This window comes from Eptesicus fuscus, chromosome 14 (assembly GCF_027574615.1).
Source record: "Eptesicus fuscus isolate TK198812 chromosome 14, DD_ASM_mEF_20220401, whole genome shotgun sequence".
NCBI classification, from domain to species: domain Eukaryota; kingdom Metazoa; phylum Chordata; class Mammalia; order Chiroptera; family Vespertilionidae; genus Eptesicus; species Eptesicus fuscus.
The window spans coordinates 11,065,001-11,090,679 of record NC_072486.1 but is presented as its reverse complement, the minus strand read 5'-3'; the positions used below and the strand labels follow the sequence as shown (position 1 = coordinate 11,090,679).

General features: G+C 38.1%; 1 protein-coding gene across 3 annotated transcripts in view; it reads right to left on the bottom strand.

The window, feature by feature from the left end:
- Positions 1-25,679, bottom strand: part of SKAP2 (src kinase associated phosphoprotein 2) — a 159,207-nt gene that overhangs the window by 75,719 nt on the left and 57,809 nt on the right. For all 3 annotated transcript variants that reach the window (XM_054726072.1, XM_054726071.1, XM_028155430.2), the window contains exons 5-6: positions 1,491-1,568; positions 155-238 (exon numbers count right to left, since the gene is read on the bottom strand). In XM_054726072.1, coding sequence (XP_054582047.1) covers positions 155-238; positions 1,491-1,568 — 162 coding nt within the window. The remainder of the gene's footprint in view (positions 1-154; positions 239-1,490; positions 1,569-25,679) is intronic.

The window sequence follows — 25,679 nt, the reverse complement described above, 5'->3', positions numbered from 1 at the left end:
TCAGTCTTAGACTATAATTATTAAAGTTCTCAGTTATTCTTTCTCCATCTGTTTTCAGTTTACTCCGTACCAAAAAAAAAGGGGGGGGTGGTTTGAAACATAGCTCCCAAGCCCTCATGCAACAGAAGTTTAGATAACTGAACACCAATATTACCTTTGTCACTTCCATAATAATAGAACACTCCTTTACTGAGAGCACACCACCGTTTTTGCCATTCAAATCCCAGAAAGCTGTGATCTACAATAAAGGGGGAAAGGAAACAGTTTAGATAATATACACAACATATGTAAACGTAACACCAGTTCTTTTTAAAAATGTATTTCTTTTATTGATTTCAAGAGGAAGGGAGAGGGAGAGAGAGAGAGAGAGAAACATCAATGATGAGAGAGAACTATTGATTGTCTGCCTCCTGCACGGCTCCTACTGGGGATTGAGCCCACAACCTGGGCATGTGTCCTGACTGGGAATCGAACCCTGACCTCCTGGTTCATAGGCCAATGCTCAACCACTGAGCCACACCAGCCAGGCAGTTCTTTATTGTAAAAGGATATGTTAGTTAATATGATTTATAAGTTTCCTGTTTAGCTCTAAAATTCTAGGACTAATGCATTTGTGTCTTCTTTTCAAGAGACAAAAACTAAGCTAAAAGGAATAAAGTGAGGCAGAGCTGGGGCTGCCACGTTTATGGGGTCAACAGAACGCGAACCAACTTTCCTGCTGGGGACGGTCCACACAGCATCTGACTCTACAGCCTGCAGAGAATGGATTCATCTGGGTCTCATTTTCTCATCTGTTATGAAAAGGAGGGGGAGGAGCTGACCTAGATTATTTCTATTATCTCCTTCAGCTTTTAAAAGTCAGCTTAAAAAGCTCAGGAAAGCAAATGGAATATAAATAGAAAGGCCCAAAGGGAGTCCCTGAGAGATAAGCAGAATGGGAATGGAGAGACTTTCTGCTTTTCATTTCCCATATCATCACACCTCCTCCGTATTTCATTTCCATTATATATTGGTGTTGAAAGAGTGAGACCATATGGTCAACTCCCAATTATCCTGGCCAATGGAGAGGAACACTGAACGAGGAGTAGAAAATGGTGGAAAACAGGCCAGGCTGGGCTGGACCACTGCAGGCACGCTGTATGCCGGGTGAGGCGCAGGGGAACCTGGGCCGGTGGTCGGACAGCGGGGAGAAACCCCATCCCTGAGATGACAGTCACGGCCTGCGCCTTCCTCTGACAGGCAGGGGACAGCTCCTGAATCGATACAAATAACTGGGGTTTGATAACTAAAAACCTAGCAAATGCTGGTTATAAAAACTATTGACAGCTAAAAGCTGTACTTTTTGGTTTGGATAACGTCATCCAGATTTTCTCAGAGTCTTAAAGCTCTTCAATCACCTAACGAGAACACTGGCTCCACACGTACACTGCAAGCATCTTTTATCCAAGGATAAAACCATTTTTAGATTTTCCATCGGAATCTTAGTTTACCTTTTCTGCGTTTTTCAAGGTAGCCAGCCTTAAAAACACAAGGCAGGTCCTGTGCTGCCACTGGAGGAAACTGGTTTCCTGTGGGAAGCAGAGAAGAGAAAGTAGTGAGCAACCCATTTTAGAAAAACCAAGTACCATTCGGTGTATGTTTAATTACCCAAGTACATTCAACCCCAGTTTATTAGCTTTGTTTCAGACCCATTGCATAGCGTAGTCCCTTTCCCCCTCCTAAAAAAAATACTTCTGTACTCCTATATCTTAATATCTTATACTCCCCCAAATACAGCAATATTATGTAACAGAATGATTTCTAAAGGGCAATACTTTTTGACCCATAGTCTAAGGAAAGGACTAGGAAACCGCTATAAATAAATGAAATGAAATCCTGAAAGAGATTTCAAATAAATCATGTAAGCTTCTTTATATTTATGTTGGATTAACTCTTCAAGAATTTTGATACATGCCGACGCTTACTTGTATGTCCCTCTTCTTATCAAGCAAAACATAAAATGATTTTCCCCAAAAAGCAAATGCTAAAATTTGTTTCTCTGAATCCATAGCCAAATTCTCTCTTTCTGGTTGTACTCACAGAGAAATTCATTTGTCTAAACCTTTTTTGATATTTTTCCAATATCTAGGGTTTGTTTAATACACATGTAAACTTAAAAAAAAAAAAGTTTCGTAATAGTCATCCCTTTAGATACTTTAGATTTGTTAAATTAAATTTATTGGAGTAACAGTGGTCAATAACATTATATAAGTTTCAGGTGTACAACTTTACAGTACATCATCTGTATATTTCATTGTGTGCTCAACACCTAAGTCTAGTCTCTTCCATCACCATATACTTGTCCCCCTTTACCCTCTTCATCTCCCTCCAACCCCCTAGATTTTAAGTTCTTAAAAGACCCATTTGATTTGTATAGCACCATAAACATATAAACACTGAATACTTTTGATGGTAGAAATTGAAATTTTGTAGCAAGATAAAAAAAGTAGTAAATTCCCTTTAAAAAACATGAATTATCGCATCATTTAGACCTCATGTCCCTATACCTACAATGATCAGTAGTTTGCCACCATTTAAGAAGACTCACAGTGACTCAGAGAATTAACTATACAAAGGTAGGTCTAAGGACTCCTGGAGGCTAACATAAACCTATCTGGCAGGTAACAAAAGAAGAGCTGCCAAACACCACAATTATATTATCTCACCATGAGAAACTACGCAACACAGCCAATTACACAACATTCTAACAAATTCACAATGACATTACCAGTTCCGTTTCACTATCAAAATTCACACCCTTGTCCCCGAAATAAATTTAGTTCTGAACTTTAATCCTTTGGCACATAGCAGACATTCGATCAAATGTTAGGTTTTATTGTTATAATTAAATATTATATGTTAGTGTAACTGTATCTATTAATCTGAATGAATAGATGCCGCTGTAAATTTAAGACCAATGTTGCTTAGAGAATTTTAATGAGAATGATGGGAAAAAGCATGATTTGGTAACTGCACAAGTTAAGCATGGTAGTTATTTTAGGAGCAGTTCAAAGGTTTTCTTTGGTGAGGTGAAAGCGGTTGACAGAGAAATTATAACTAAGGGAAGAGAAAGAACTAACTCCCTGTGTGGACCAGACTGTTTCTGCTGAGAGGATTACTGCATGGGCTGGTTTAAGTGGCCACAAGCGTTCAGTGCCCTAAGGAAACCAGCACATACTGGCCAAGACTAGTTTCCTTTGTATAACATGAACATGTATTGGTTCTACAACGGTCCTACTTTCTAAAGCACCTTACAAGGGCGGGCAAGGAATGGGTCTTCTTCCAACTTGCAACTTGGGAGTCTGAAACATGCACAACGGTAACAAGATCACCGTGAATTCAAATGAGATTCAAATAAGCACGAATCAAGTGCCTACTATATTCCTAGCAGCTCTGGGGTGGGGGTGAGGGTGGAGGTAAGGCTGGGGGTGGGGGAGGAGACAGCAGTGGAATCCAAATTTTCTTAGATTGGTATTTTGCTCACAAGGACACTGTTTTTAAAAGATAACGTAAGAGTTCTAGAATCTTTTGAAACCTTTGTCTTAAAAACAAACTGGGTATATAGTGGATGTATCCCACCAGCAAGTTAAAGAATAAATTGTAGAATCTGAAAAAATGGAGAAGAGTTCCATTATTTCCAGTATTTCATGCATTATAATTTTGCATAAAGGTAGAAAAATGCTTTCTGTTTTGTCTCTTATATATTTCAAGATCATGTCCAAGATCTTGTAGACATTTCTGGCTGAAGGGTATATTGGGTACTTAGCTTTAGAAAACAGTTTGTAAATGAACTTCAGTTCCCAGAGCCACTCCTGACTCAGAACTTATTATTCCACAAGTGCAATTTAATTACACGTTACTTCACATCTGCACACACAAACTTAGGTGTCACTTGCCCTGATTCGAAAGACCCTGTAATAGATACAAAGACACAGAGTTGCTGACACTTATATTATTCTAAAAGGTTTTAACTGCAAAAATTCACTTGTATGCCTGCAGAACAGAGAAACTATGCCCTAACAAGGGAGAGAAACCTAAACTTGATGAATACAAATATTAAATAAAATGGTTTCGTGATATAGCAGATACCCAGAATCTCAGTTTTACATTAATATTGATTTCAAGATGCATGGTACAGGTTAAAGAGGTCTGTAATAAAACCCCAGTTCTACAAATTTGTGACCTTTAGCAGGTCACTAAGCCTCTCTGGGTATCAGTTTCCTCATATAAAACATGAAAAAAATAGGTTAGATTATATCTAAGGCCCTCCTAATTCTAGGATTCCATGAAATATATCCACAGTAATACTTTTTCTTGTACTTTTGTTAACAAATGGCCCCGATCCCCAGTGAGTTCAACTTTCAAAGATATCAAATGTAGAAACTGTTCACAATATAGTTTTTGTAAAGCAACTGATAACTTCCTTGAGATCTAGCATAGAGTTACTTGTTTTATGTCATTTTAAAGGTTTAATGAGACCTTGGTCTAGAATATCCATAAAGAAAATAAATACATAAATTAATATTTTTCATATTCTATTAATTCTCCCCTTCACATGAAAAAATTATAATTTCACATATTTTTATCAGTTTTTTTTAGTAGCAAAAATAAAATTATTTTCAATGGACATATGAAACAATCTATATATAAAAGCCTAAGTGACCATTATGACAGGTCGACCGAACGACCAGTTGACCAAATGACCGGTCGATCCAACAACCAGTCGCTATGGCGCACACTGACCACGAGGGGGCAGACGCTCAACACAGGAGCTGCCCCCCCTGGTGGTCAGTGCACTCCCACGGCCAATCTCCTGTGGCCCCTCCCCCCCAGGCTGGCAGCCCTGATCAGCCCCGATTGCCCTGATTGCCAGCCAGGCTAAGGGACCCCACCAGTGCACGAATTCATGCACCGGGCCTCTAGTAACCTATAAGAAAATAGCCACTATAGGCAGTAAAAGATTACTAACTCTAGTGGCTATTTTTACTTCAGCATAGTCCTTTCACAGAGCTTATTTTCTCACTTATCACTATTACCCTTTTCAGAAAGGATTAACCGATGAATATAATAACTAGTTCTGGTGATGTCTAAGGTTATCATAATATGCCCTTTAATAAAAAAGGCTCATAGTGGGCTTAGACACAAAGATGGTCAACTTCTAATTAGTGGGACCACAGAATTCCCAGGGGTTAAGCCTTGGGGACAAGGCTTTAAACACTAATACAGTGACCCATGTAATGACACTGAGGGCAAAAGCAGAGGTTGCAACTCACAGGTTTGCCATCTGTTCGTCTCTCCCAGCTCTATAAAGTGGCAAGTCACTTCGAAAGCTACCAAGCAAAAGCTGAATAACTATTAGGATAATTCAAGTTTGCCTTTATTAGCTCTACTTCTTGAAATGGAATTCCTAACGCCTCATGGGAGTTTCAATATGTCTTCAAACAGGACTGTCTGAAACCAAAGAAGACACTAGCTATTAACATTATAGCTATATGTATGCAGGAAATGCTTCATGTATATGATCCAAGATGTATTAAAGGTCTATTCTCAGTCTAATAAAAAATATATATGTATATAATTGTGGCTGCTACCAATTTTCATGGATGTCTACCAAAATATGTAAAATTCAAATGGCAATAATAGAACAATTAAGAGAATAATTAATAGTCAGAATTAAGAAGAATCTGAAATCAAGTATGTTCATCAATATCCACTAAATAAAAGTAAAAAAGCCATAGATGAAAAGTATTAGCCATAGTTATAGTTTCCTTCTCTTTCAATTAAAACTGCTTCTTTTACCTTAGAGTGTGCTTAAGTGTAAGATCAGAATTTGAACTACCTAATTACATTTCTGAAGACTGCTTTCTAAGATAAATTTTTAATATAGGACTGCTATCCTTAGCTCATAAAATTAGATATACAGAAAATATTTCTTTAAGATTTCTGATTCCTTGGTCCAATGATAGTCCACAAGATATCACATTTTTATAATACATAAAAATTACTCCTTATAGAATTAAAGAATGCTTTTTACCTAAAAATTCCAGAATTACTTGTTTGTAGAAACCCCTGTAATACTCCCTCAATTATTTACAGGGTTGGAAGCGTATGAATATACTGAATCAGTCATTAAAAAATATGGCTCACTATGAGAAATTTCACTCTAAAGACAAGATTACTATTTCATATATTTATAATGCAGGGTACCCTTTACACTTTTATGTTTTGGTAAAGGCTACTTTTAAATAATAGATCATAAGATTTCACGGAAAGAATTTAAATAAAATTTTATCTCCTATATAGAGTAACTTCTCAGTTACTTTGTATCTGCCGCTATCTTTTTTTTTTTTTAATGCAAATTTATTACCTTACAGTGTTGGAGGTCAGAGGTCCAAAGAATGTCTCCCTGAGCTAACACCAAGGTGTCAGCAGGGCTGTGTTCCTTCTGGGGGCCCTAGGGCAGTACCTGTTTCCTAGCTGTCCTGCTCCCAGAGGCTAACCCAGTCCATTGGCTATTGGTCCCTTCCACCTCCAAAGCTGGCAGTAGCTAGTTGAGTCTTTCTCACAAAGGCCTCTCTCTGGTTCTTATTCTTCTGCCCTCTTCTTCCCCATGTAAGGAATATTGTATATACAGTGGACCCACCTGAATCATCTCCTTATTTCACCTACCACCTTCATATCCCCTTGCCATGCAACAACACATTTACAGGTTCCAAGGGCTAGGATGTGCACTTCTTTGGGGGTAGTAGACACTATTATTGTGTCTACTATACCCCTTATCATACATAACAATTGGCTACTAATTTTTCTCTATATATGCATGTATGTATCTGCCTATATCTTAATCACCTTCTCTAAAGCAAAAAAAAAAAATAATAATAATTTAACTCAGAAAAACAATAGCATTTTTTTAAAAAAGTCTATGATAAATAACCACTTTGAGAAAATGAGATATAAGCTTAAAATGAAATACCATTTTCTCTTTAAGTTAAAATAAAATTCTAAATAAATCAAAAATTTCACAGATGCTCTAAATAATATAAAATTAAATATAGCCTAGCTAGTGTTGCTCAGTGGTTGAGCATTGACCTTTGAACTAGGAGGTCACGGTTTGATTCCTGGTCAGGGCATATGCCTGGGGTGTCCACTTGATCCCCGGAGAGGGGCTTGCAGGAGGCAGCCAATCAATGATTCTCTCTCATCATTGATGTTTCTCTCTTTCTCTCCCTCTTCTTTCCTCTCTGAAATCAATAAAAAGATATTTTTAAAAATTTTATATACAATTACGAACTGGTTTTCAATTTAATATTTTTTGTTAACACAATAAAGGTGTGCTGATCTGATTTTGCATCTTAAAATTGTGGTTAAACCCTGGGTTCAAACAGCAGCTTGACCACTACTGTGACTTAGATAAATTACTTGATCTCTAACTTTAGTTTTCAAATCTTTTAAAATTTATTTATTTATTTGTTTGTTTATTTATTTTTTATTTATTTATTTATTTTTATTGATTTGAGAGAGAGAGCACAAATACCTATGTAGAAAAATATTCATTACTGTTAAGGGAATCTGAGTGAAGGGTATAATGGAAATTCTTTGTGTTATTCTTGAACTTTTCTATAAATGACGTATTTTCAAATGTAAAAATATATATAAGTAAAAAAATTAAAGGCAAGACGAGAAGTCAGGGTAGAACACAAAACAAGTTGAAACTACAAAGTCATTTACACGTAGCAAGGGTGGGCCAAGAATTCAGTTATAAGCTTTATAACAAACCAACACGAAGCAAAAAATAATAAATTGTGTGATTCATTGCCCATAAGATAAATAGAAATCATTGCTCAGGGAGGAACATACAACAGCTATTCCTGGTTCCTGGTACTGAAATGAGAAAGAAATTTCTCCCAGGTGTTCTCAATGTCCACAATAACATTTTTACAGTAAGTAAAATCAAAGTTTATAGGGGCTGCTTTGTATAGCATCACTCATATCAAGCCAACAGCATAATGCCAAAGCAAACTTCAGCAAAAGCAACTCTAGAGAGTACAAAACCAGGCCGCCAAGTACTGTCCAGAGCTCCCAACTAGCGCTGTGAAACTCAAGGATAAGATCACAGATTGCCTATAGGAACAGACACCCTACATATTTTTCAGGAAATCCTTCCAAAATACTATTTGTCTTCATCAAACACTAATCTACCAAATAATGACTTTTTTCAATGAGTGGATGTCAAAATAGACAATGAACTCCTGCAAATCAGTCAGAAAAAGATAAACAGCTTGACAGAGAATCAGGTAGAGAATGTGAACCAGGCAATTCATAGAATAAGCACAAAAGCTAATAAACATGAGAAAAGATGAGTGTTTACTGCTTCACTGCCTTTCTCCCAGCTCTCCTCCCCTTTACTAGGTAAGGAGATACAGGTTCCGTGGGCTTGGAGATCATGATGGTCTTGTCCAGATTAGTGCTGGGGGCACAGTTAGCACTCATAAGTTTTGCTGCATTAATAAACAAACTTCACAAAAACGAAAGAAACAAGCTAAAACAGGAAACTACTTTTTAACTAAAGAGTTAAAACTAAAAAAACTAAAAAAAAAAAAAAAAGTAGTAACATCAAATAGCAGGGAGGACATAAAGAGACAGTACTTTCATGTACCGCTCTGGGAGTGTAACTTCCGCAGCTCTGTGGATGAGAGCTTGACTCTAAGAATTCAACTCCTAAGAATTTACCCTACAAAAACAAACAAACAAACAAACAAACAAGTAAATAAAGCACAAGTTCATAATGGTGTACCACCCAGAATAGTCACTTAACAGCTATTTGTGACAGCAGAAAACGGAAAATATCCAGCAAGAGGGACATTATGAAACCATTTAAAATAATGTGTGTTATTTGAATATACATATGTAGATCTATGTGTATCAATGTAGAAGGGTATGTACTAATGCAGAAAAATGTTCATGATATTTAGTTGAAAAACATAAATTGTAGAGTGACATGTAGTCATATCCCATTTTAAAAAAAATAAATGATTCCATATTTCTTCGAGCACAAATACATTTGCACAGTTCAGAGGGGAGAAGTCTGGAAGGATATATTCAGAAACTGTTAATTTCTAGGGAGCTATTTTTGGTGAAGAAAACAACTTTTTTCTTTGTTACAAGCATGTATGGCATTTAAAAGTTTACATAATTGAATTTTTAAATGAAAAAAAACAAACAAAATGTATGTAGGTTTTTAAGCAATTAAATTTAAATATTTAAATTAAATATTTTATAGTATTTATATCATACCCTGAAAAGCTTCAACCATTAACCCAGATCTAATTTAATCAATATGTATAGTTGTATGGTAAAATAATACAACTTGAAAACAGTCCTCTCAACTCCTCTGAAGAATGTTCACTTACCTGGGTATTCTTCGAACAGACCAAGTCTCATGTACTCACACAGCTTTCCACCCTGCCCGGAATGCACCACCCTTCACCTATCCCACTGTGGCATCCCTCCTACTCTCACTGTCTAGAAGCTTCCAGCTCAGCCTTCAAGACACAACTCTCAAAAAAGCCTTACCACTGTGACTTAATGAAAACATCTGCGAGAAAATGACTTTCTTTAAAAGATTAAAGGGAAATATTTTCTCTGATATAGATAATTCTTACTATTGATTTTTAGTATTCTAAAAAGTCATTTAAGTGAAACAAAATAGTCACTGATTTTTAATTATCCAGATACTTCTACATTTTCTAAAATTTTCCATCTAATTATAGAAACAACCAAAACCTTTAAGACAAACTGTTCTGGAAAAAATACTGATTGACTTTTGGAAGTCTGCATGAACTAGACATGTTCTTGGTTGGAAAACAAGCATTGATGATGAATTTAAATTTTTTAAAAATGAAATTAATCTAATTTTGGGGGTACTACAAAAATAATACAGTAATGCATTTTTTGGTTCTACTTCAAATTAAGTGCCTTCAGACTGATTCATGTAAAAATATGCCTAAAAATAACTGTGCCAGGCTATAACTGGTATTCCAAAATCCACTTGGGAAATGAATTTTATGGCTATAGCATAAACTTCTAAAATCCTGAAGTTTTAATAGATATGCTGACACAACCTGGACCATAACAGTTTTAGCAACTGCTGCTACAATAAATCTGTCAGTTTCTATAATGCCTATGACAAATCCATTAATATGAATGATGTACACTTCCCATAGCATACTACACAGCAACTGCACAAGTTATGTCATCTCCATTCAGAGTAGCAAATCAGTAATCAATATTTGTAAAAGCAACAGCTAATCCTTTGTAGAATCACTGGTTCAGTGATTGAAGAGTTTGCTCAATCCACACAGTTAATCCCTCTTCATCTGCTTGAGCCCTCTATTTATCCCAGCCTCTTACAGTGCTAGCTATGGCAGATTAATACATCTCCGCCCGTTAAACATGACCTGACAATTGACACAGGATATTGCTGACAGGATAAGCTCTACAAACACTGGCCTTTTAAAAAGGAAGCTTGAAATTAACATTCAGAATCCCAAAGTTTACAAATAGGCTCACAGCTATCCCTTCCCAACTCCAAACCTGATATACTGAGCTCTAACTCCTTAGGAAATGTATCCCTGTTTTTGGTTTGAAAAGTCTTCTGGCTGATTCTAGAATGCTTATTCATAAAGCATGTTTTGTTTCTACATTTTTAAAGTCATGGTAAATATAAGTTTTCTGGCCCAAGAAAAGTGGCTCATATGTACAGAACCATTTAGAAAATTTCTTACGTATGAAGTAAAGGTCCTTGTTTCTCAGCTATTATTACTTCCGAGTTCCATTAAAATGGGAGAAAGTGGCCCTCGCTGGTTTGGCTCCATGGATAGAGCATCGGCCTGAGGAATGAAGGGTCCTGGGTTCGATTCCAGTCAAGGGCACATGCACATGCCCAGGTTGTGGGCTCGAGGTGTGCAGGAGGCAACTGAGCAATGATTCTCTCATCATTGATGTTTTTTTTTTTTTTTTTTTCTCTCTCTCTCTCTCCCCCTCTCCTTTCCTCTCTGAAATAAAAACACCTTTTTAAAAAAAAATGGGATAAAGTGGAATCAAGTAGAGATAATTGGTCTTTTTAAAAACATAGTAGTGAATGGGATGGGGAAGAGAGGAAACAATAGCCAGTTTACTTTCTAATTCAATATTTGTAGCAATATTCCCTTTTCCATATCAAATTCCAGTTTAATGTAACACCTAGTCTTCAAAATAACTAAAAGCTAATACTGCAATTTTTAAAATCTGGTAATTTTAAACAGTATTTAGTAATAATACATTCATGTGTTGATGTTAAAAATGAATAGTAGGTTAAAAATAATAACTAGCATTGAAAATTTAGAGTCACATGTATGTAATGCAAAAACATCTTACATACTATATGGCATATTTTAAGACTGATCTTAAAATCTAATTGCTTTTCAGATATTAAGCAAAATAAGTTGCTAGTCAGTTGAATTTGCTATAAGAAGAATTACACACATCACCATCCCTGAATCTTACAAGACAACTGGTTCTAATTAGCCTTACTGACAAGCTAATATATAGAGTGAATAAAAGACAGCAATGCTAATTTGATATTATGGGTGATTTGTCCCTGTGAAGAATATGGCACAATAAATAAGAAGAAAAGTTTGCCAACAGCTAAGACAAATAAATTTCAAATCTCTTTCAAACCATAAAAATTACTTTAGAAGTCATAGTCACCAATGGACATACAATTATTTTAACGTTCTCGCTCATACACACACATGTAATGCTGCCCAGTAAATCCTGGAGAAGCTAATGTTTGACTTAGTTTTTAAATCATAGTGATGTTTATAAACAGCTTATATTTTTAGTTACAACTAAAACAATTTTCTAACAGTATTATCTTAAGACTAGAGGCCCGTTGCATGAAGAGATTCGTGCAATAGGCCTTCCTTCTCTTGGCTTCCAGCACCGGTTTTCCTGCAGCACCCGGGACCCAGGCCTTCGCTCCGGCCAGAGTCTGCCTTCTTCCTCTTCGTTGCTTCACTGCAGACTCCGGCTGGAGTCTACTGTCTTCGTCTTTGCTGCAAACTCCGGCCATCTTCGTCTTTGCTGCAGACTCCGGAGTCTGCAGTCTTGTCTTCGCTGCAGCACTCCACTCCTGTAGATCCTTTTGCCCCCTGCCCTCCCTCTCATAGCAGGCGTCCTGCCTCACCTGGCCACTCTTTGCCTGGAGCAGCTGGGCGGCAGCCATCTTTGGCCTTCTAATTTGCATACTCACTCTGATTGGCTGTGGGAGTAGCGGAGGTACAGTCAATTTACATGTTTGTCTATTATTAGGTAAGATGAGGTAACTGAATGTTTCAAAAGATGGCAATGTATATCTTCTTTCAGAAGCCTTTCACACTCTTCTGCCCGGCGGGCCAGCATGGCTCAGTGGTTGAGTGTCAACCTATGAACCAGGAGGTCATGGTTCAATTCCTGGCCAGGGCACATGCCCAGGTTGCCAGGCTCTACCTCCAGTGTGGGGCATGCAGGAGGCAGCCGATCAATAATTCTCTCTCATCATTGATGTTTCTATCTCTCTCTTTCCCTTCCTCTCTGAAATCAATAAAAATTCAAAAAAAAAAAATGAAAAAGCCTTTCACACTCTTCAGACACCCAAGTAACCAAAATCATAAACTTGCAAGCCACTTTGCCAATGTTATATGCACAGCCAGAGAACAAAATAACACCCATATAAGACCGAACATGTAACACTGGCCTCCTTAACAATACATTTTAAGTGAATTAACTTGCTAGTCAAGCATCAGTTTCTTCTTTAGGAAATACTGAGGAAGCAGCACTGCATGTCACTGACCAATTGAAGTTACGTATTCTGAAGAAAATGTTATCTTCAAGTCTGAGACTTCAGATTTCTATAAATATTTTCTTTTAAATTTTAATATTACCAAATATTTACTTGCTGGAGTATCATTTTTGTGATTTTAGTCATATTAATAAATCAAAGTATCAAGATTTTCCATATCAATCTCAAAGAAGGAAAATCAATGATCATACTGAAAGTGATCTAGTAACACCATACATTTCTTTGTAGATTCAGACCTAAAGATATAAAGTCTGAATTTTTTATTCTAAGCAATCTCAAAATACAAAGGTAACACCATTTTTTTCCCCAAATTTCACCCCATTATTATGGCACAGCACACTCTATCAGGAGGCACATGATGCCAACTTACCCCATCACAAATTATGTTAATTTTCATACCTACCTATGGTGGTATCTGTCAATTTCTCTACTGTCCCATTACTATTTTACACTTTAAAGTTAATAAGGATCTTATGGGGGAGATTCTTGGAGATGATGTAAATATCCTGGTTCTTTTTCAAACTTTCTCCCACTAAGTTTTAGCATTCATTGATGGTTCTTGCCTTGATTTAATTATTACTACCATGATTGCAAATACTGATGTTTCCAATTTAAAAACTTAATAAATGAAGAGATCAGATATTATTTATATGGAAAAGCTAAAAGCTAGACAAATGATGACAATTTGGGAATTGAATATTTAGGAAAGAAAAGCAGCTGATTCTTGCCCTGGTAGACTCTGCCAACATGACTGTGTGTGTGTGCATATGTATGTGCATACATGTGTGTTTGTATTAATATTTTATAACTACACAACACACTGGTATAGCATCTCATAATATATACACTGATAAAAATTGTGCAGTGATATGTGGAATCTAAAAAACAAAATTAACTGATGAACAAAATAGATCCAGAGACATAGAAGCATGGAACAGACTGTAGAATCTCAGAGGGAAGACAGGGGTGGGTGGAAAGAGATTAATCAAAGAACTTACATACATATGTGCATAACCCCTGGACACAGACAATAGGTTGGTGACGGCCTGGAGCGGGGGGTGGGGGTGCGGGCCAGAAGGTGTCAATGGGGAGGTAGGGGGACATCTGTAATACTTTCAACAATAAAGGTTCTTTTTTAAAAAAAGAATATCTGAAAAAATATTACTGTGCAATGATAAATAGCAATAGCATAGTCATCCTTGATAGAAGAAAAAGAAAAAAGAGATTAGGAATCAGAAGACTACTCTTGTCAGACCCTAAACTTCATTGTGGGTACCCAGACGATTCAATCTTTCTATACTTCGTGTGTAAATTAGCAGACATCGACTAGAAAATCTGTAAGCTTCCTTCCAACTCTAGTATTCTGCATTCTAATAACACTAAAATATGTTGATTTATGCAAAGATGATTCTTAAAATCTTATCTTTACCGCACACCATTTATATCCATCCGAAAAAGAAAAATAATACCAGAACTGGAGGAAGGTACAATAACTGTTTAGGTAAGTCTTACCCAATGATATTCCAAAGGAAATACAATCATAATTCCCCTCAGGAACCTTCTGGTTATGATTTATAACACAGTAGTCATTATTCTATTGTTTATAGTAGATGGTATAAATTTCCTCCAACAAAGAGGAAGAAAGCATTGCTTCTGCAAGATAAGTGTTATAATTTGTTAATATGCCAACTTACCCCTAGGCATAGCTAGTGATAATAAGGTTTTTAAATAATACTCAGTCTGGGAACTGAGGACTCAACCCAACAGGTAATCAAAAAGCCTGGTTTCTAAAGCTCTTCTCCCAGACTCAACAGAGAAAACAAATCTGAACTCTTGCCCAAACTTGCCTTGTGGTTCAAAGGAACGAAAGTCAACAAGTAGAGTTCAAGGATACAACAGACTACTAGTAGTACATCTATTGATAAGGTGGTGATGTATTGATACTCACAAAGCTATAGTGAACTTGTAATATCAGGGGATAGGTACAAAACATAGGCTGGAGTCGACTGTGCATATGTATATTTTACATAAAATATGCATGCTTATGCGTGTAATTAGTAGGAAAATGTACAAATATTTATAGAATATTTATATAAGTACTAAAATGTAATAAAAACTTATGTAGCCAGCTTTCTATATATTTGTGACTTAACATTTACTTTCTTCACCTATAAAATGGGAATTGACAAACTGGTTGTCAATAAATGTACAAACCTCACAAAAGTAGACTTAGCAGATTCTGAAAACAATGAATAAGTACTGGGCAAAAAGTAGATATTGATATTTTTATTAGTTTAAATGATCAAAGTAAAAGCTGAAGCACCTGTATTCAGGTCATTCTTTCAATATGAGGCTCTAAGATGACACCAGAAAAGTAGCAAATAGAAAGTAATATTTGATAACAAAGTGGTTTGGGCATAAGTTACTTGAGGGTGAACCACTGAAGTTTTATTCATCTTCCTATTCCCATTGCACAGTGCCTGGAACATAATCATTTCATAAATGCATGTTGAATAAATAAGAATTATTAAATAAAGATACACATTATAGGGATATATCCTTTACACCAAAGGATTATTTTTACTTTTTATGTGAAATTAGAGTAACCATGGTGAACCATAAAGTCATATAATGGCCTCTGAAGGAAATAAAACTCTCACTGAAGTCCATACGCACTCCGTAAATATAAAAAAAACCCCAAGGCCTATTGGATTTTTTGTATGCAGCACTTTACAAAGCACTTGGCATACATTCAGCCAGCCAGAGGAAATTCCAAGTGAAACTCAATCCATGTGTGTGTTTGTTTTGTGGGAGAGCCAATTATTTTTATGGCATGTAACTTTAATTGGTGGCAGATATAAAATATCACTTTATAGCTATACTACATGTTCATTTAGCTCTGCTTAGAGTCCAGAATGTTTAATTAATAAACTTTGAACACTAATGGGGAAGTTTGCATTCTTAGGATAATGCTGGCCCAGAAATAACAGGAAGTGTGTTCTACGCAGCCTTGATGCAGTTTTATTCGCTCAAACCACTGATGGCCTTAACAACTCGATCTGTCATCTATAAAATGCATCCCCATGTGGGATGAGAAAGATATTCTCTAGAAATACACTTTGTATGATTTAAAGTTTAGACTCATTTCAAATCCCCTCCCCTCCCCCATCCTGGACAAAGGGGGCTAATTCAGGCACGTGATTCTGTAAACCCACAACTAGGATCCACACACATCACACCCTGCCCCCTAACTATGGATGTTACTTGCGTTACTTGCAGATTGGCTGAGGGCGCCAGAAGAATAGAATGAGATGCCATCTTACATTATTCTCTTCCTGTCCCCTGACTAAGGACAGAAAGGTGAAAACCCTCTCTCTCTCTCTCTTTTTTTTTCTTCCCATATCGGGTTATATGAATTGAGATTTATTGCCCTCCTGAGGATGAAGGCAAGAAAATTTGTACTAAGTTAGCATTCTCTTTAGGTATGTCTTGGCATGCTACAGGCTTTTCTCAGCTACATTTGCTCTGCATCTTCTAGCTAATACGTTTCCAAAGGAGCATAAACAAACACCCGGTTAATACTGTGATTCTGCAATTGGATAGCAGGATAAAGTGCTGGGTACCTCCCAACAATTTCTCCCTTCTCCTTCTCCATCTAACCCTTGTAATTTCAATTATAAACTTTATTTCAGAATAAAATATAACCTTTTTCACACAGTCTCTCTCACATGTCAACAAGGTGTGATAGTCATTGTTCAAGGAGTAACAGTGTGAACCTGATATGCTAGGCCCTGGGGAGACAATGACAAAGGCAGCACAGGTCCTGCCTCTAAGGGGCTCATATCTTACGCTCGAAAACCAACAGCAGGTTGAACAATAAGTGTTACACAAGCTTAATATGTAAACTTCATCAAATGTAACCAAAACTGTAATACGTGGGATAAGGCTGGTGTGGGGTATGCATGCGAGGCCCAGTGCCATCGAGAGAAGCAGGGCTGGAAAATTATTGCTCAGTACACTTCACTTTCTCCCACATGTCAATCATGTTTACAGGTAAAACTGATGTTAAAAGCACGTCAAGGAGAACTTAGAAGAGAGATAGCCTTCAAAAAGAGCAACTTGCATCCTGAAAGGCATAAAGCGGGGAGAAGGACTCCCAGAGTCTCTGCTTGCTGAAATGTGTGTTGGAGGACAGGACTAGGACAGCTGTACATGTGTATATAGATGCCTACTATGCTGCCAATCAAAGGATCTCTCCCAGGGAGGAGCCAATCCCTTAGCAGCTCAGAGCCCCTTTGTTCAGGGTGACCATCCTGAATCACTCTTTCCCCTAATGAATGTGAATCATGCCACTGCTTCTTTTGCCAAAGCCTAAAAAGCAAGCAATACCATTCTCAAACTTTGGGTCTCAAGATATACTATAAATAGTATAAAACATGCATTGTGGCACTGATTCAAATTATAGCTCAGAAAGAATAGGGATATTTGAAAATATTTTGAGTAAGATCAGACTGCGATTGTAAGAATAAAAAAAAAGAGCAGGATGCTACTCACATAAGCTTACAAACACCTTATTTGTTACTAGAGGCCCAATGCACAAAGATTCGTGCAAGAATAGGCCTTCCTTCCCCTGGCTGCTGGCTCCGCCTTTGCTCTGGCCAGAGCCGCCTTTCCACTCTGCCCAGAGCCACCTTTCTGCTCCGGCCCGGAGCCGCCTTTCCGCCTTTCCACGCTACCCAGAGGCCCGAAGCAGCTGGGGTGGTGTGGAATGCCTGTGTTGTTGCCATGGCTACAATGCAAGTATCCAGCCCCACCCCTGGCCACTTAGCGCCCGCGCATGCAAATTAACCTGCCATCTTTGTTGGGTTAATTTGCATACTCACTCTTGACTGGCTGGTGGGTGTTGCGAAGGTACAGTCAATTAGCATGTTGCTTTTTTATTAGGTAGATTGCCTCTGGTGGATAAATGGTATCACATCACACATGTGGATTTGGAATAAAGAGTTGATACGTTTTATTTTATTTTACTTTATTTTATTTTTAAATATTTTTTATTGATTTCAGAGAGGAAGAGAGAGGGATAGAGCGATAGAAACATCAATGATGAGAGAGTATCATTGATCGGCTGTCTCCTGCACACCCCACACTGGGGATCGAGCCCACAACCCAGGCATGTGCCCTTGACCAGAATCGAACCTGGGACCCTTTAGTCTGAAGGCCGACGCTCTATCTGCTGAGCCAAACAGGCCAGGGCAATAGGTTTTATTTTGAAGAATACTTTTTAAAGTCAGAATACCCAAGTTTGTCACAGTCATTGATTAAAAAAATAATTTTCAATTTTTAGGGTCATTTTTTATGAATCAGAGAGACAGATATAGCGATGGGGGTAGGGGAGAGACACCACTAAGAGGGAACTCTCTCAGCTTCCCCCTCTCCCACACACACACATTTGTATTCATGTCCCTCCTTTAATCTGTTTTCATTATTCTTTCTATGCCTTTAAGCACTGATAACTGATCAATCCATTTCAAGACTGATCAATCTCTTCCCCAAGGCAGTGTATTCTTCTGCTTACCCACAGGGCAGCAGTGTTTCAAAATAACATCACCAATCACCACTGGGGGAACATCAATGCGCACTTGAACTGTCTGCAGAAGGCAGCTGGTCCTCTTTGGTCCACATGCAAACAAGAATACTAGGGCAACAGGCTGTGATCAAAGTCCAGAGAGTGGTGTCAAGACTAACAAATAACAAGATACTTGTAATAAGAAAACATGTCAAAGAGACGCATGAATGGTATTTTGAGTTAAAAACAGAAAAATAGACCCAGTTCCTGGTAAAATATTATATATCCATTGTGTTATAACTCCACATCTATAAATGAGCTAATCTGCAATCTTTAATAAAATACTGGAAATATATAATTCTATGAGCTGTGCATCTTGACATGGCAATATCATTAACTACATTTCATATAAGTCCTTCAACAAGGAAAGATAGCACAGAACCCTTTGGGTGACCCTGGCTTTATTTCTGACCATTGAGACCTAGGCCAGAACACTGCCATGTTGTAAGAATTGTAGAGAAAAGTCTAAAAGTTGTTGGTTATAGGAAAATCATTACTGGTGAGTAAGGAAGCCCTTACTTTATGAGCTGGAAAAAACAATTCAGGGGGACAGAATTTAGAATACTTAAAAACTTAAGATATTTAACCTCTATCTAGCCTGGGTTTCCCCAGCTGCAGAAGTAAGTAATCAGAGCACAGATCTCATAGGATTGTCTTGAAGATTAAATGAAATAATTTATGTAAAGTACTTAGAACAATATTTGAGTTTTCCAGGCCCTTCTGCTTCCATATTCTGTGATTCTATACACATACTCAGCCCTTTCAGTTCATAAAAAGGACATTAAGAACATCAGAGAGCCGAAACCGGTTTGGCTCAGTGGGTAGAGCGTCGGTCTGCGGACTGAAAGGTCCCAGGTTCGATTCCGGTCAAGGGCATGTACATTGGTTGCAGGCACGTCCCCAGTGGGGGATGTGCAGGAGGCAGCTGGTCGATGTTTCTCTCTCATCGACGTTTCTAACTCTCTATCCCTATCCCTTCCTCTCTGTAAAAAACCAATAAAATATATTTATAAAAAAAAAGAACATCAGAGAACGTTGAGCCGATGAGTACATCGCTATCATTGCAGTAATTATTTTGCATTGTGTTCATCTGTATGTCTGTGAAGAGCATAGGCTCAGGACCCAGACAGGGCTGGGTTTCCCAGTTCAAGTCCTTCTTCAATGGTTGGGTCACCTCAAGAAAGTTACTTTTCTGGGAGAGAAGGTAACACCTTATGTTAAACACATATATTTCTTAATAGGTCTAAAAGGAATATATTTTGTGATTAAGTAAACATAATTCAAGTATTATATATACTATAGTATATATAAAATAAATGTAAAGCAAAAGTAAATTTCCTTCCCTTCAAATATTTGATACAATACACACACAAAAAGCAAATAAATGAATTACAATGATCTGCCTTGTCAACATCAAAAACAACTAAAAAAGATAATTTTTCCAAACTATATAATGTCTGCTTTAATAACTGGGACATTCTAAACTTAAGTTTAAAATTTCCAGGGACTCAGGAAGTTAAATCTGCTAATTGAAATGAACTAGAAGGCAATAAATCTGAATAAGTAAAACAAAAAACTAAATTAAAAAGAAAGCTTTTATGAAACACAGTGATATTAAGTGTTCTTAATTTTATTGTGAATAGAAATTTGAATCTATCAATAATTCTAAATAAAGTTCTGGGGGCAGGGCTCTTGCATTTAAAAACTTAGTAAGGATTACTATAGTGCTGTCATTAAATACTGTTTATAAAATACAAGAATAATTCTAAGAAGGTATTTTCTCTACAACCTTTTTTTTTGCACAGTGGATAAACCCACTTTTTCTTATAGAGAGAATACAACCTCCTGCCCTATTACCACAAATTCTGAATTAATGGAATGGAATTCCATTAAATTTATAAGCAGTTCTCTATATGTCATAGATCAGAAAAATCTGAAGCTTCGCTATACTCAATGAAATTTAATAAAGATAAAATGCAACTTTGTTCATTGATATCAAATATCCCAATTAATATCCAAGACATAAATGGTATCATTTTAATCTTTCTCTAATCCCAAAATTGACAACCATATGACAAAGCACCTCCATTCATATCATTCCCTATAATATATTGTGCTAAAGTTAGGATTAGCTTCTCATTAGATTCTGAGGCAAAACTTTCATGATGGATGTTCAATACCATTGTACAAACAAGATTTATATTGGAGAATCCATTCAAGAACATGATCAAGATCTAAGTTCTAAGTGTGAGTCGGCAAGAGTTTCAGTGGGAATTTACAGACGAAGGGTTGGATTTATTGGAGAAGGCACAGAAGCTGGAGGGTGTTGGAAGATAGTATACATAAAGGCAAATACTGGTGGCTTGTGAAAGAGGCCAGCCTCATGAAGGCCAAGGGTGTTGTGAAAAAGGAGAAGATTATGACTGTGGAGAGCCTTAAAACACAAGCAAAGGAGTTTGAACTTGACTCAGGAGGCAATCTTGAACTGCTGTAGGATCTTGAGAAAGGGAATGGTTCTGTCAAGACAGTATTTTATAAAATCAGTCAGGCAGGTTAGAATTGAGAGCATAAAAGAAATTTAAGAGGTCTTTTAGCTTAGGAGGCAGCCACAATAATTCTTTGTGATGAGATCTCAGACTAAATGGTAGCACTGCAAGTAGACCTCCTTCATTCATTTCTTTCATGGAGAGCCTGTTAAATGTCCTGCGGTAAGCATGGAGAGGACAGTGGTAAACAAGACTCATGGTCCCTTCCTTTATGGAGGAGGTGGACAGAAAAACAAGTAACAAATAAACACAAACATTACAAATTGTGATAAATGCTATACTATCTAATAAAAGAGCAATATGCAAATTGACCATACCTCCCCTACACCCACAAGCCACACCCACCAGCCAATCAGGATCGAGTATGCAAATTAACCCAACCAAGATGGCTGTGGCCACGGAGAGAGCAGGAGGCTTGGGTTTCCTCGGCAATGGAGGAAGCCAAGCTTTCTGCCTGCCCTGGCCAGCCCAGGTCTCCACTCAAGGCTACAAAGTTTCAATTATAGAAGATAAATAAATCTCAACAAAAATGGCAGCAGCCACAGAGCTGGAGAGAGCAGGATGCTTGAGTTGCCCCTGGCGATGGAGGAAGCCAAGCTTCCGCAGACCTGGCCTGCCTTGGCCTCTGCTCAAGGCTACAAAGTTTCAATTACAGAAGATAAATAAATCCTAACAAAAATGGCTGTGGCCACAAATCGAGCAGGAAACTTGGCTTTGCTCAAGGCTACAAAGTTTCAATTATAGAAGATAAATAAATCCCAGATACCAGGGCCTCCACTTGGGTTGCCGGAGTGTGTGGCTGGCCTGCAAACCACCACAGGCCCCTCACCCAGGCTGCCCCATGCCCCAAGGGAACCCCCACCCTGATCCAGGACACCCTTCAGGGCAAACCAGCTGGCTTCCACCCATGCACCAGGCCTCTATCCTATCTAATAAAAGAAAAATATGCAAATTGACCATCACTCCAACACACAAGATGGCTGCCCCCATGTGTACACAAGATGGCTGCCACAAGATGGCCAGCAGGGGAGGTCAGTTGGGAGGGACCAGGCCTGCAAGGGAGGGCAGTTGGGGGTGATCAAGCCTGCAGGGGAGGGCAGTTAGGGGTGACCAGGCCGGCAGAGGTGGGAAGTTGGGGGCGACTGGGTCTGCAGGGAAGGGCAGTTGGGGGGGATCCAGGCCTGCAGGGGAGAGCAGTTAGGGGGGACCAGGCCTGTAGGGAAGGGCAGTTAGGGGTGACCAGGCCTGCAGGGGAGGGAAGTTAGGGGTGACCAGGCCTGCAGGGGAGGGCAGTAAGGGGTGACCAGGCCTGCAGGGGAGGCAGTTAGGGGCAAACAGGCTGGCAGGGGAGCAGTTAGGCATCAATCAGATGGCAGGGAGTGGTTAGGGGGTGATCAGGCTGGCAGGCAGAAGTGGTTAGGGGCAATCAGGAAGGCAGGCAGGCAGGCGAGCAGTTGGGAGCCAGCAGTCCTGCATTGTGAGAGGGGTCCCAGATTGGAGAGGGTGCAGGCTGGGCTGAGGAACACACAACCCCGTGCACGAATTTCGTGCACCTGGCCTCTAGTTAGGCAATAAACAGAGATAAATACTAACACAGGGGGGCAGAGCGAGACTCATTTTAGAAAGGATGCTCAAAGAGGCCTCTCTGAGGGAAGAGCTTCAAGCTGACACCTCAGCCTTGTTAAGAAACTGGAACTTGATTTTAAGTGCAATGTGAAACCACTGAAAGATCGTGACCAGGGGAGTGACATAAAACATATTTTTCTAAAAAGTAAAAAACGATTGGTCAGAAATTATATAGGAACAATGAGGAAAACACTTGAAGTCCATTAAAAAAAACAAACAACAACTAATTTGTGTTTTAAGACTAGAGAGCTTGTTGCATAATAATGCAATCTAATGAAGCCATCACTAAAAACGGGTTGAAATTGAAGTTAGATGAATTACACTGATTAAGCTCTTGCTAGTACAAACATATTACAACCCAGGAGTGCTTGCTCTAAGTGAGAACAAGCAATTGGCATCAAACAAAGGAAAATACCCTTACTTCCTACTCAAGATATGTAATACCAATAGAAAGTACTCATAAGATACATACTTGTGAGAAACCACTTGGATAAATTTGAAAGTCTGCTCAACTAGCCTGTTTTCAGCACCGACTTTGGACAATTTACTTAACCTCTCTGTAAAATGAGACAAACCAATCGTTTAGAGTTGTTGGGTGAATTAAATGAGTCAAGGTGTATAAAACACTTAAAGGAGTATTCGTCACAAAACAAACGCCCAATTAACATTAGCTGCTGCTCTTATTATTGTGGTAGAGATGTTTTTCTCTGCTTAGTGCAATGCATACTTGTGTCACCCCTCTTTCAAAATCAGGCAGTTGGTTTTGAAGGATCTAAATAATTTCCATTCTTGCAGAGGGGAGATCCAGACCAGTGATGCATAGTAAATATTTTTGTTCTTTTTAGGCCATATAGACTGTCACAACTACTCAATCTACCACTGTAGCTCATAAAACTGGGCACTGGAATTTAAATTTCATATTACTTCCTAAGTCACCAAATATTCTTCTTCTGATTTTTGTTCAATCATTTAAAAAATATGTAAATCACTGGCGGGCCATAGTTTACCATCTAAATACTTTTAAATACATGACCCTTTCAGTCATAATTTCTCTCTCTATAAAACCAAAGTGAATGTAATCAGCTTTCCTAACTTCTACATGTTCAGATAGCAAAATTTTCTTTCAAATAAGGAATATGGGCTCAATTTTCCCCTCCAATTTGCTCTAGTGAAACATACCACATAAAAAATCACAGCTAGCCCTAACCGGTTTGGCTCAGTGGATAGAGCGTCAGCCTGCGGACTGAAAGGTCGGTCCCAGGTTCGATTCCATTCAAGGGCATGTACCTGGGTTGTGGGCACATCCCCCGTAGGAGGTGTGCAGGAGGCAGCTGATTGATGTTTCTCTCTCATCGATGTTTCTAACTCTCTATCCCTCTCCCTTCCTCTCTGTTAAAAATCAATAAAATATATTTTTTTTAAAATCACGGCTAAAATGATGTGAAAGTTTTTTTGGGTTCTGAAGTTGTACCGTATTAAGCATATGGTTACACAACTGAACGTTTGTTTTGTTACAGGGATCATTATAACAAAAATGTCCATTATGATACTAACTTTATTTACCAATGCTCACTTTACAAGGTAACTAGAGCTGTTGCCGGTCTTCATTAACACAACAAAAGAAGGTATTTATCCAGACTCACTAAACCCCTGCCAACAGACGTACGTTTAATAAAAGAGGAAGATGGAGGCTTATCCCCCAGCAATATACAATCAATACAAATGCGATCCTCTTACAGCCTGAAAAACAGTGCCATACATGACATTAGCTCTGAACAGAGCAGGGAGCACCTGAAACTCAATGGGAAAATAATGTTTTACGGGGATTTTTCTCCAGTAAAAAAAGTCTTTTTTAAAAAAAGTTATATTTGCTCACTTTGCATATAATTACAATTTATATCAGTAAAAATTCTATATACCTGTCAAAAGAAGATGAAACCGCAAATGCCAACCTGGATTTTATTGCTCCTGGCAGAGATATTTACATATTTACCTGCTACTAAAATCATCAATGAATGGATTTTGCAACAAATTCTTAGTTGAGAAGGAGACTTATTAATGGAGACCTTTGGAAAAGAAGCTAGGGGTTATGCCTAGGCCTCGTGTAGCTGCCCTTTTTTTTCCTTTTTCATTTCAATACTGAATGAGTGACAATCCTACATAAAACAAAGACTTTAAATCAAAAGCCAAATCTCAACTTTCGATACCTCCCTCTCTGCTCATCCATCACCAAGCCCACGGTTCGGATCTCCACCACTTCTGTCCCGGTCATCGCCTCCGTCACCTCTCTAGATGGAGCCCCTGTGCCCTCCTCACCAGACTGTGGAAACAGCCCCTTAGCAGCACCCACTGCACCCACTCTCCTGCGCACTGTTCTTCTCACTGCAGCCACCCCGACTAGGTCAGATCCCACTGTCAGCATCATGGACCTCTCCTATATGGCACGTGAACTTGTAGGTAATATTGCTTTTATATGTTTCTGTCCTTGCGTGATTAACATCGGTTTTCTCAAATGGGCATTAGGTTTTACAGGGGCAGCACTGATGGAATCCCAAATGCCTGGCACAATCCTGGCACATAACAGGAACTTGATGATTTTACTGATGGCTATATACTGTACGCTATAAGACATTAAGCCACTTGTCTACATGTTGAGGAATTTTTATCTTAACTGATAGTTAATAAAAGGTAGTAGTAAGTCTCAATCAGTCATGAAGTCTGATTTGCCAGAACAAAGTCAGATGAATATCACCATATGCTACATCAAATTATAATAAATGAATATTATCTTCAGCATTTTCTGAAGAGGTTGGCTAAAGTCTGTCTTTATTTTTACTAAAAAAAAGTTAACTAAAAAGATTCTAAAAAATAACGCATTTTAGAAACATGCACAAAAAGAACACTAGAATGTACCAGATTATTATGCCTTCCCTGAAATGTATATATTATGGTTTCATATGGC